This window comes from Lampetra fluviatilis, chromosome 74, assembly GCF_964198595.1.
Source record: "Lampetra fluviatilis chromosome 74, kcLamFluv1.1, whole genome shotgun sequence".
NCBI classification, from domain to species: domain Eukaryota; kingdom Metazoa; phylum Chordata; class Hyperoartia; order Petromyzontiformes; family Petromyzontidae; genus Lampetra; species Lampetra fluviatilis.
In genome coordinates, this window is record NC_136348.1 from 2,896,349 (window position 1) to 2,909,588 (window position 13,240).

Below are 13,240 nucleotides of genomic sequence, written 5' to 3' on the forward strand. Positions count from 1 at the left end.
CCAATAACAGCAGCGACAACAGCAGCAGCAATAACACATTTTGAGGGCGACGCGACTACTTCTGATTCTGCTGTTTCTGCTTCTTGGCTATTTGTAGTCAGGCCCTGCTCTCGCGGGACCAACCCACACGTCTTCGGAAATTATTGCGATGATCATGTCTGAGCTGAAAATTAAGTGAATAAACGTTACTTTGTTTAACCATAACTGTGTGTAGGTTAGTATCTGGGGGCTCAGCGAATATTACTCATGAAATAACTCGTACTCCTTTATGACCGACATTGTACTAATTTTGGTTGATCGAGACGAACACTGGATTAAAAACATGCACCTCTTAACCCCTGCCTCGCATTTACGACTAATAATTTGCATTTGCACTTAACATACAGTCAAGCACAGTAAAATGCTAATACGACAATATTGTTATTCTAGGAGTTTGAATTCGATTCTAACCCTGCACCCCACAGTTCGCATATCCAACCCCCGGGTCGATTGAACGTCAGGTTTCTTTTATATGAGCAGATTGCGATTTTAATACTTCTAATGAGATTCGAATACCGTATCCATACATTTCCTAAATATGAACATGTGTCATTAAACCCGCCACCACCCAACACACCCAATTAGTAAGGTTTGTCACGTAAACAGGACATGCTAATTCGTTACTAGTCCAGCACAATGGTGTGTTGGAGAGCCAATCCACAACATATACAATCTGAGTACGACGTTTCGCCAGTAATTACAACAATCTTCATTAGGCGACGGCCAGTTTTGTGGAGAAGTCCTCCTGTTTCGTTCCGTAAATAGAGAGGTAGATGTGATGACAAAACGTGTGTGCTCTTCTTGCGCGAAGTGGGGGAGGGCGGGGTGTTAATGGATACACATATATATATATGGCTATGGGTACCCATTGCCGTTTGGGTAATGCATATGGTAATCAACGTACATTAGGCATGCGAATTAAGTGAACCCATTGACCTTGTACTTCCTGTCGATTGTGTGTACTAAAATAGCCGTGCCAACGGTAATCCCAATTGAAGAATAGTGACCGGAATAAACATGCTTTACTAACGAATTGTCATGTTCTGTTTAAGTGACAACCCTTACTATTTTGATGTGTCAGGTGGTGGCGGGTTTAACAAAATATATTTTTTACTTACGCAATTTAACACAAAAACCTGTTCGATTGAACATATACTATACATATTTATTAGCAGAGTGCGATTCTAATACTTCAAATGAGATTTTAATACCGTACCTCCGTTAATGGTGTAATAAATTATTAAACAGTTTATAGTAGTTTAATGTTTAGTGTTATCGTTCATAATGTTGCAGTTGGCATGTTATAGAGTACAGGTGATCTCCAGTATACTTCGGGATTAGGGACCAGAATGCTGCGAAACGATTTATAACGGGACCATTCGCCTCTAGGAACATGTTAATGGGGAGACAGCCAAGATGCTGCTCGTTAAGGGCAGACTTGTGTGACGGAGATTAGCGACTAATACTGAAGAATTATCTCACATTTATGATAGAATGTGTCATAATTTTGGTTGATTATGGAGAACAAGACACCTGCTATGTTGACGAATTCTTAGTACATATAGTGTACTTACCTATATTGCTAAAATATCGTTAACACTAGAATAAACTTGAAGTTCTTAGCCATCTCATCACGTTGCTTCAAATATGCTCTAGGTTGAGTGTCCTGATGTGGTCTGAAGCATTTCCTGTGATTACATTGAAGCATTCAAAGCGGTCCACAACCCTGAATTGTGCAGCTTGGAATAATGGAGGAATTCGCATTAATTTTTTTTTTGTTTTTTTTTAACCTGAGGCCATAATTAGGAGGTACATCACAAGCGAAAGCGATAGTATTTGCCAAAAATATCTTCATTAGTCGAGAACGAAAGTAGGAAGTTCAAATGGTGTCATATACCACCTAATTTTCGAGTTGGATCTTTGGGGCTGTATAATGTGTAAAGTTGAAGGTGCTAGGTGTTGTCTTCGTCTAACAGGTACTAACGTGCGTGTGGTCTGTTTTTAGGATTTGTCCATTGCTGTTGAACTTGTTGTCGTGCGCATTTCTTGTTGAGTTCTGCCACTTTAGTGTTGCAGTTTGTTAAAGAATCCGCCACGTGAGCGTGATATTTTGCTTAGTGGGAATTTCGCTTTGTTACAATTTGTGATTGTTATAATAATTGTAACGATTCATGAGCTCATGAGCTTATAATGTGTTCATGCGTTAATTTATGAATAGAAAACTGTCTATTGTTCTTCGATACCATTGAGATGTAACATTCATCCAGCAGTGAAAATCGTAATTCTATAACGACCGTAGTGTAATTGTAATGATTTTAATCCGATCCTTGCACGTACACTATACATACATATGAGCAAAGTGCTATTCTAATAAGACCACTGCTTATAATGAGATTCTAATACCTTACCTCCGTTCATATCGTTCTAAATTAAAACACTAGTTATAGTTGTTTTATGTTTAGTATCATCGTTTATAGTGTTACAGTTTACATGTTATAGAGTATAGTTTATCCCCGGCACACTTCGGGATTAAGGACTGGTACGTTGAGAAACGATTAACTACGGGGACCTTTCCCCTCCAGAAACACGTGTTAATCGGGTAGACATCCAAGATGCTGCCGGTTAAGGGCACACTTGTGTGACGGAGATCCTCCACCTGAAACTCGCTTAACATGTTTTTGCTAGGAACATTATAAAATAAAGAACGGACAAACATTTGTTAAAAATACGGTTTTATTCATCTGCAATCATTTTTACGTCAAAACTCGAACATAATATTTATTACGTCCTATGTTCACACACTTCCAGTACAATGCAAACCATTTCCGTTCCAAAGCGTTAAAGTATCATTCCCCATGATTTCCTTACTAGTTCACCACATTTGTTCACTGTGCGTCTATGTTGAAGTCAAGGCCATATATCCAATGAACGCGTCATCAATGTGCATCCTGAAATCGGCTATCTAAAGTCGATTAATTCCAATCAAAAAAGCTATATACTTGAAAACGAAAACGTTTAAAATGTTGAGTAAAGATGTACCTACAGACGCATTCCAACTTTAGCTCAACTGGAACACTTAACGACTACAATTGATCCCTCTCACAACCAGTGCTCATCACACCACTTCGGCAAGTAATCCGATAACATTACAAACCATCACTGTTCACGTAATAAAAAAAACAGTAAAACTAAAATTGTCAAAATTATAACTAAAAAGTACTCGATACGGATTAAACGAATGTGGAACCTTTTTCAGGACTTTTTCAGGACTCATTGCAGCACCTTGAATTTCAGCTTTTGATTTCAGTTTCCTATCATTGTGGACCTTCTGATGCCTGTTCATGTTTGATGAGTGTGCAAATGCCTCCCCACACACAGGGCACAAGAATGGCTTCTCGCCCGTGTGTGTTCTCTGGTGACGCTGAAGATGTGATGAGTGTGCAAATGTCTTCCCACACACAGGGCACAGGAATGGCTTCTCGCCCGTGTGTGTTCTCTGGTGTCTCTGAAGATGTGATGGCCGTGAAAAGGACTTCCCACACACAGAGCAATTCAATGGCTTCTTGCCTCCGTGTGCGTGGGGCTGTGGAGAGCGTATCTGCTCCATGTGAGCGTAGTAACAGCAGCAGTGTTATCGAGTCAAAAGTACGCTATCGGCCGCAAGGATATTTAACGTTGAGTTTTGGATTTTGTTAACTGCTAAAACAAGAACGACACTCGCGTCTAACCCGAGACGCAAAAAATCCCGTAAATGTGACGACAAACACGTTTAAGAGTTTATCCGCGAAAATAGACACTTACTTGGAGATTCACGGTATACCGATGTCTGTAACCCGTCTGAAGATGTCGCCACGACCTCTCCCGACGCAAAGTCGCCTAAATGTCGACACAGCAATTGTGCTCGCCAGGCTGCGTTGTCTCGCGGTTGAAGGGCGATCAGCAGTGCGACGAGTCGAGCGTCCAACCTCATCAAGTTCCCTCTCGAAATGGCGTTGAGCTCTGCTTCTGAGCCGCCTTATAACTCCCCCCCCTAGGATCCAATCCTTTGTCTTTCATGATATTTGCATTCGATTGTTAATTTTGTAAGGTATAATCCGCATGTCTATTAACATACCGAAGGGTAATGTGCCCATTGTGCTTCATGCATGAATATGTAAGTGCATCTCGGTGTGTAATTGTGCGTTTATTTTGAATAAATGGAAAAACTTTGTCCTCGATTTAAAGTGAATGCAGAGAAATTAGCATGTAACTTTAGAGAGCGGCCTTCTCGACGAGGGAGTGAAACCCAATAGGTAATATTCTTTTACAGCGTTACAATGGATAGGTTGTAGTTCATAGGTTATAATACAGTATTATGTTTCACTATGATAGAGCTTAACATGTGAGAGAGTATACAGAGTTGATCAAATGCGACGATCAAGGGCCTCAATCGGGTGAGTTTGATCAGAGGCTTTAATCAAAGGCGTCATCCCAACACGGGACACCACCTCCCTGCGTTTATTAGAGCAACAGAAGCAACTACAGCAGCAACAACAGCAGCGACAACAACAGCAGCAACATCACATTTCGAGGGCGACACATCTACTTCCAATTCCGAGTGCTATCGCAGGACCCCACACGTCTTTGGAAATGATTGCGATGATCATGTCTGAGCTGAGAATTAAGTCACTCAAGATAACTTTGTTTAACCATAACTTTAGGTAGGTTAGTGTCATCGGGGCTGTGTGAATACTACTCATGAATGAAATCACACTCCTGTATGACCGACATTGTACTAATTTTGGTTGATCGAGTAGAACAAGGCACGTGCCATGTCCAGACGAATTCTTATCAACAACATTGTCCTTAAATATGATGCTAAAATAAATGTTAACACTGGATTAAACGTGCACCTCTTAACCCCTCCCTCGCATTTACGACTAATGATTTGCATTTGCACGTAACATACATTAAAGCCCATTAAAATTCTAATACGACCATATTGTTATTCTAAAATTTGAATGCATTTCTTGCCCTGTACCCCCCCCCCCACAGTTCACATATCCGACCCCCGGTTCGATTGTACAGATAATTTACATACATATCTGTATGTCCCCCAAGTTGCTCCGCCCATGGCGGGGTCAGCTAGAGGTCATAGAGGTGGGTGATGTAAAGACAGTGCATCAACTAAGGGAATAGTGGTGACAACAAGATAGAGACAGTTCGAGAAGGGAAGGCGAGACCAAGTGTGGGCGGAGGTTCACGCCGAGAATGAGAGAGGGGGAGGAACGAGGTTTGGGGCTGTGTTGGCTGGTTGCTGTCTAGTCGTCGTTGTTGCTATATCGTGACGCCTGGGGTCTGAAACCGCGTTAAAGGCTAAATCAAAGAACCCTCTGCAATATGAGTTCGGAGTCATTACAATTGTAACGATTCATTATTTTACGGGCTAATATTGCGTTTGTGCGATTATTTTACATATTCAAACTGAATATTGCTATTTGATGCCATTGAGATGGAACATTCATCCAGCAGTGGACAGCTTGATCTTAATACCACCAAAGTGTTATTCAAATAATTTTAATCCCATCCTGATTCTGCACCTTCCATTTCACATATTCCACGTACATACATTTTACATACAGACATGTTACATACTCACGAGCATAGTGTGATTCTTAGAGGACCACGGTGTGAAGCTAAGAATTCGAATGAGATTCGAATATCACACTTCAATGTACGGTGTTCTAATCTGTAACACTAGTTTATGATGTTATTTTATTGCATTATAATGTATCACTCATAGCTTATATTGTTAGAGTTCACAACATTATAGTTTACTATAACACTAGTTTGTAGTGTTATTTAAAGCGTTTCAATGTATAGCTGATAGTTTAAAGGTTATATTGTTAGAGTTTATAATTTCGATTTAAAGCTTTCGTGACTGCAGGGATTCATCTTATTGGTTCTTTCCGTAAAGTCACGTAGAAGGGAAGTGATAAAATAATAAAAATAAAACATAATAAAATAATTCTCACGACGTTTCGGCTACAACGCAAGCAGCCGTCTTCAGGTGAAGAATGAAACACTGCCAAGCTTGGAGCGTAAACATAAGCTGGGTTGGAGGTGGAAGAAGAGCGCCTTGACAAAATAATTTGCATATCAAGAGGATTGCCAAAAACCGCCAAGCTTCGGGAGTGAGCACGTACAGACGCTTAGTGACCACACTTGCAATACAATCACTCTAACATCAGTAACCAAAATCCGATCTGGTACATGGCCTCCGCTTGGTCTGGTTTGTATCCGTCATCACTCCGGAGACAAACAGCGAGGTATAGTTCGGCCAGCCACAACCTCATTTAGCGCAGCGACTTTAATAGCTGCTCTCAAACAAGTCACCAATAGTGGTTTACAGGCTAGGCTGTTACGTGGTTCTGCAATCAGTCGTTTTGGGCAAGGCGTATGGGATAATACACACCTCTGTTATCCCATAAACACAACACACAGCAGCGGGATACCCCGTACTATGTACTGCCATAGACAAACCCAACATTAAATTATATACTGTATTACTATACACAATCTATACCTTCGACTATAATATGACCCTAAGTATTATTCTACCAACCCTACTGTATACGCCCCGCCCACCTCCTACGCATTTTCCAAAAATATGCTAAATTCATCTGGATATGCAAATTATTTTTGTCAAGGCGCTCTTCTTTCCCCTCCAACCCAGCTTAAATATACGCTCCAAGCTTGGTGGTGTTACATTCTTCACATGAGGACGGCTGCTTGCGCTGTAGCCGAAACATCGTGAGAATTATTTTATTATGTTTTATTTGTATTATTTTATTATTTTCCTTCTACGTGACTTTACCGAAAGAACCAAGAAGATGAATGCCTGCAGTCACGGAAGCTTTAAATCGAAATTTAGTCGTTTAATGTTTAGTGTTATTGTTTATTTATAGTGTTATCAGTTTACATGTTATAGTGATCCCCTGTATACTTCGGGTTTCGGGACCAGAACGTTGCGAAACGATTTATAACGAGGACCTTTCCCAGCCAGAGTGCAAGCCGCTAATGAAAAGAACACGGGTGGTGGGAACACGTGCTTCCATGGGCCGTCGGGGACAGGGCATGGTGTATTGCCAACAGGTGCCACCGGGTACGTCCCCCAAGTTGCTCCAACAATGGCGGTGTCTTGTAGAAGTCATAGAGGTGAAATGGCCGCAGTGTGTACGAATGTAGTTATGTCCGTCTCCACCCAGACAGCTCATCCCCATGTAATGTACAGCTAAAGTCTGGTGTGTCCAAGGTGGTGGGGCACTCGACAACGAAAACCGTACGCCAAAGGAAATGTGTTGTTATGCCCACAGCTTCCGAGCCCCTGAGGCCCGGGGTGCCTCAAGGATGCCTGGAGCCTGGTCATATTCTTCAAAAGAAGCCAGGGACCTGCCTAATCCTTCAAGGCTGTGGTGCGAACCCTTGACGCCCCGACATGCACAAGATTCTACCATGGGCGCGGGACGGGCGTCGAGAACCAGGTCAAAATGCGCAAGGTTGCGCTTGAAGGCTCCACGCCCAATATCAATGCTGTATATTATTAATTCTGACCTTACTCCCTCCCTTTGATGCTGCTAATCCTGCATAATGCATGGACATAATGACTTGAAACCCCCCCGCCCACCTCCTACGCATTTCACAAGCAGTGCAAATCACATATCTGCATTTCCCATAAATATGCTAAATTCCTCTTGATATGCAAATTATTTTGTCAAGACGCTCTTCGCTCCTCCATCCCAGCATAAAGAGTCGCTCCAAGCCTGGAGCGTGACATTCTACTTGACGGACCTGTTCTCCACCTGAGGACGGCTGCTTGCGTTGTGGCCGAAACGTCGTGAGAATTAATTTATTATGTTTTTTTATTTTATTATTTACCGAAAGAACCAAGAAGATGTATATTGCTATTCGGTTCCATTGAGATGGAACATTCTACCAGCAGTGGGCAGCTTGATTCTAATACGACCATGGTGCGATTTTAATAATTTTGATGCGATTCTAAATCTGGCACCACCCAGGCCGCATTTACGACTCCCGATGTGCATCTACATTTAACATACATTCTAGCTCAGTGTAATTCTAATACGACCATAGTGTTATTCTAATCATTTTAATCTGATCATAATCCTGCACCCCCCAATTCGCATATCCGACCACCGGTTCGCATGTCCATAGATGCATATTTCATACGTACATACGAGCAGTTCGCTTGCACGTACACTATACATATGAAGTATTGGAAAATGACGGCAGGAAACTCCTTGACGGGAACACACTTCTTTTATTAAATCTTGACTTGTAACAATACAACGCGTTGCCTCTCTTCTTCACACTGCACTTCTCTTGACTCAGGATTCTGTGCTGCCGGCTCTCTGTGCCTCGTGTAGACTCCGCGCCTCGGCTACACTCCTCTCTCGCCTCGTGTAGACTCTGCGCCTCTGCTACACTCTCCACTCGCCTCGTGTAGACTTTGCACCGCTCTCGCTGGCTACACCGTATGCATACTCGGCTCGTGCAGACCTTCCTCTCTCGCTGGCTACACCGTATGCATACTCGGCTCGTGCAGACCGTTCTCTCTCGCTGGCTACACACTACACATTACTCAGCTCGTGTAGACCGTTCTATCTCGCTGGCTACACACTACACATTACTCAGCTCGTGTAGACCGTTCTATCTCGCTGGCTACACACTATACATTACTCAGCTCGTGTAGACCGTTCTATCTCGCTGGCTACACACTATACATTACTCAGCTCGTGTAGACCGTTCTATCTCGCTGGCTACACACTATACATCACTCAGCTTCTACTCTCCCTTACTCTCCTCTCCGGGCTCTATCTCTGCACCTTCCTCTTCATTCTTAGATGGTTCCACTTCTGCCCCCTGCTCCTCTGTGCATCACCTTATATACCCCTTCTTCCCGGGAGACGGAGCGGATGCGGACCTCAACGTCGGCACCGCTCCTCAGTTACCCAATCCCCACGCTCTATCCCCACGATCCGGTTCCGCTCAGCGCGTGTTTCCACTCCCCAACCAATCACACCGCGCTGCTACCCGATCACTCCCTCTGGGCGCGTCACCGGCACACAGCCAATCAGCAGCACTACCCCCACCCGCGCACTGACGCCTGCTCCTCCCCGTCAGCGCGCGTCACCGCACACACACCCGTACATACGCGCTGGCACACGACATATACACCCAGCGCGTATCACCACTACATCACCCCCTCCCACATAGCTCGCAGCCGGCCCGGCTGCTAACAACAACCAACCGCGACGATAAAACGACAATCAACAAAAAAAAAACCCCGTAACCCCCCGAGTGTGCCCCGTAACACAACACAACAACAACAACAACAAGAATAACTATCTTCTTGGTTCTTTCGGTAAAGTCACGTAGAAGGGAAGTAATAAAAAATAATTGTTTTATTATGTTTTATTTTTATTTTTATTATTTTTTTTATTATTTTATTACTTCCCTTCTACGTGACTTTACCGAAAGAACCAAGAAGATGAATCCCTGCAGTCACGAAAGCTTTAAATCGAAAGAATAACTATGTACAGATTGACAATGAACCCGAAAAGTCAACAATAACACGATACGAGCAAATTCGAAACGAACGCGCCCCACGTCCCTGCGACTACACGCAGTGACGAGGCGCTCCAACTGCCCCGACTCCTCACGAGGCAGGTCATGCAAAGTAGCACGACCTGGCGCGAGTCCGTCTGGCTGGTCCATCGTATGGGGCGGGACACTGACGACCGTCCGGCGGTTCCGGCTGCTCCAGACGGCGCGGAACGGGCCTGAAAGGGCCGGCCCCGCCGCGGAGATCCGGCCGCCGGTGATCGGCAGCTGTCAGTTCCGAGACACCTGGGAGCAGATCAGGCGAAAATACGTGTGGATCAGGCAGAGACATTTCCCCCTCTGGGTCGCCGGTCACGTCACACGCCCGGCCATCACGACACAAGGGGAGGCCATATGGAGGCGAGAACGGTTTCAGTCGGGAGGGGTGAACGTACCACCGGCGCTTTCCCCACTTTATCTGAACGCACTGGGGCCGTGCAACGCGCACGACCTCCACGGGTCCCCTCCACGGTCTCAACAATTTAGGCGACGTAGCCAAGGGCGCCTGAGGGCAATGCAGCCAGGCCCTGTCACCTGGTTTCCATTCGTGCATGGACACCTTCCGTGCCCGCAACCGTTCATTAGCAATTTGGCGAGCCCGCGAATTAAGCCGCGCGGCCTCCCTCGCCTCTGTCAGCTTGTGAATATTAAACTTAATATGTTCTGCCAAATTAGAATTAGTTCGTGGAGCGGACAGGCCAAGTTGCGTTTCTATTGGCGGGTCAGCTTCCCGACCGTACATCAGATAGAATGGGGAAAACCCCGTAGCTGCATGGGGGGCCATTCTATACGCAGCAAGGACTCCCGGGACCTGCAGGTCCCAATCTACATGTGCCTCGCACACCTGCTGGCACAGCATGGAAGTCAAGGTTTTGTGGAGTCTCTCCACCATCCCGTCAGTCTGCGGGTGGTACGGGGAGGTACGCACCTTCTTGGTACCCAACAGATCGCACACCTCTTGCAACAATTTACTCGAAAAATGTTTACCTTGGTCGGTCAGCAGGCGTTCGGGAGCCCCTTTGTCCAGGACATAGCCCTGGACGAAGGCATCCGTCACAGCCGCTGCCGACTGGTTAGCGAGAGGCCACGCCATAGGCCATCGGGTAAAGTATTCGACCCCCACTAACAAATATTTATTCCCTCTCGGCGTGACTGGGAAGGGCCCCAAAATATCGAGTGCAACGAGCTCGTTGGTACGCGAGACCTGAATAGATTGCAGCGGTGGATTAGCTGCCACGGCCGGTGGTTTACGCCTGGCGCACTCAACGCACCCCTTCAGAATATGCACCACATCCCTTCCCATTCCCGGCCAGTAATAGTCACGCTGAAGCAGGGCAAGCGTCTTGTTAACTCCCAAGTGCAAGAGGCGTTCGTGTGCCGCCAAGACAACCCTCCCCCTCACAGCGGAAGGCACCACGAGTGCGTTCCGCCGGGACAAACTGTCCCATTTCAATAACACGCCCCGCTCAAGTACATAGGAGCCGGTACGCTCCTGGTCCCCCTCGGGACCCCCAACCTTGCGGCGCAATGCTAGCAGCGAGCTGTCCGCCATCTGGAGGCGGCCCCATTCGCTGAGCGACAGCGAGAGCAGCGAGTCCCGACCCTGAGAGGCAGTGGAATCATCCCCGATCGGTGCGCCCGCTGTCGCAGCCAGTGCCCCCATCTCCCCCACAAGCGTCGGTTTTCCGCGCGCCGATCACGACAAACACGCGCATTCATCACAAGGCAACAACCGCGACAAGCAATCGGCATTCGTGTGTCGCAACCCCTTACGGTACGTAGTCGTAAACTGATAGTCCTGGAGGACTTCCAACCAACGCGACAACTGGCCCGAGGGCTGGGCGACCCTCAATGAATACTGTAGCGCCGCGTGGTCCGTTCGGACTGTAAAGTGACGACCATAAAGATATGGCCTAAACTGTTGCACAAAAAAAACAATGGCAAGCAGCTCGCGACGGGTGACACAGTAGCGCTGCTCCGCCGGAGACAACACCCTACTACCGTAGGCGACAACTCTTTCGACACCCCCAACGACTTGGGATAGCACCCCTCCAATGCCCGTGTTGCTAGCATCCGTGTCCAGCAAAAAGGGACTGGCAAAATCGGGATAACACAAGGGTGGGGCACCCACCAAGGCGTCCCGGAGGGAGCGAAACGCGGCCTCCTCCTCTGGTCCCCATTTGAACTTCACTCCCTTCGCCGTTAGAGCGTGCAAGGGTTTTGCAATAGTGGCGAAGTGCTCAACGAACCGCCGATAATAAGAAGCAAACCCGATGAAACTACGCACGTCGGAAACGGACGTAGGTGTCGGCCACGAACCGACACAATCCGTCTTCGCGGGATCGGTGGAGATCCCCGAAGAATCGACAATGTGACCCAAGTATCTAACGGACCTACGAAGGAGGTGACATTTGGCCGGTTTAAATTTCAACTTAGCCGATCGCATTCGCAAGAACACCCCTCTCAATCGCCGGAGGTGTTCCTCAAACGTTTTACTGAAAACAATGACATCGTCCATATAAATCAAGCATGTATCCCATTGCAAGCCCGACAAAACCAGCTCCATAAGTCGCTGAAACGTCGCTGGAGAGGAGTGAAGTCCCATGGGTAACCGGTTAAACTGGAACAGCCCCCCTGGAGTCCGAAATGCTGTCTTAGGTTTCGACTCTTCGTCGAGCGGCAACTGCCAAAACCCCGATAACAAATCAAGAGTCGAAAAATAACGCGCACCAGACAATGCATCGAGGGACTCATCCATCCTGGGGAGCGGATACGCGTCAGCCACAGAGATCTTATTCAGGCGACGGAAATCAACGCAGAATCGCAGGGACCCGTCCTGCTTCTTAACCAGCACAATAGGCGCTCCCCACGGGCTAGAGGAGGGCGAAATAATATCGGCTTCTAGCATATCGTTAACAGCCGACTGAACATGTTCCTTCTCCACGGGACTCAGTCGGAAGGGATTTAGCCTGACCGGCGCCGCATCGCCCGTTTCAATGTGATGGTGCAACAAATCCGTGCACCCAATGTCATACTTATGTTTACTGAATACATCAGAGAATTCAATGAGCAACTCGCGCAGCGCACCCAACTGCGCCGCCGACAAATCGTCCGAGGCGGCACATAACGAATGGACCCACTCAAGGTCTTCCCTTGGCTCAACGTTCCGCGCGGGGCTCGAGCCCACCTGCGCAACCAACCCATCATCCCCAGGAACCTGCGCCGCGTGAGCCAGCACGGTGCCCTGCGGGATGACAGCTGGTCGCGACCCCGCGTTCAAAACCATCACAAACGGATCCCTGTCAGCCCGCACCAAAGTGTGAGCCACCGATAAATCAAGACCCCCGACAGCCTTGTTAGAAGGACCCAAAAGCATACTCTGTCCCGAAGCCTCCCTCACCCATGGTTTTCGCAACTGGAGGGGAATCAACATCTGTGAACCCGGGGGCACTTGCACTGTCTGCGTCGCCACCGCTTGTATCGTAGCGCACGCCGTCCGAATGTCAGTAGGGCCCGTCAAAAATGAAATCCGGCGACC

At 46.8% G+C, this 13,240-nt stretch overlaps 2 protein-coding genes across 2 annotated transcripts in view; one reads left to right on the forward strand and one right to left on the reverse strand.

The window, feature by feature from the left end:
- The window catches only part of LOC144953332 (uncharacterized), a 446,639-nt gene that overhangs the window by 375,436 nt on the left and 57,963 nt on the right, over nucleotides 1-13,240 (forward strand).
- LOC144953325 (uncharacterized) overlaps nucleotides 1-13,240 on the reverse strand; it is a 378,709-nt gene that overhangs the window by 352,292 nt on the left and 13,177 nt on the right. The window contains exon 4 of the mRNA XM_078883889.1: nucleotides 3,398-3,601. Coding sequence (XP_078740015.1) covers nucleotides 3,398-3,601 — 204 coding nt within the window. The remainder of the gene's footprint in view (nucleotides 1-3,397; nucleotides 3,602-13,240) is intronic.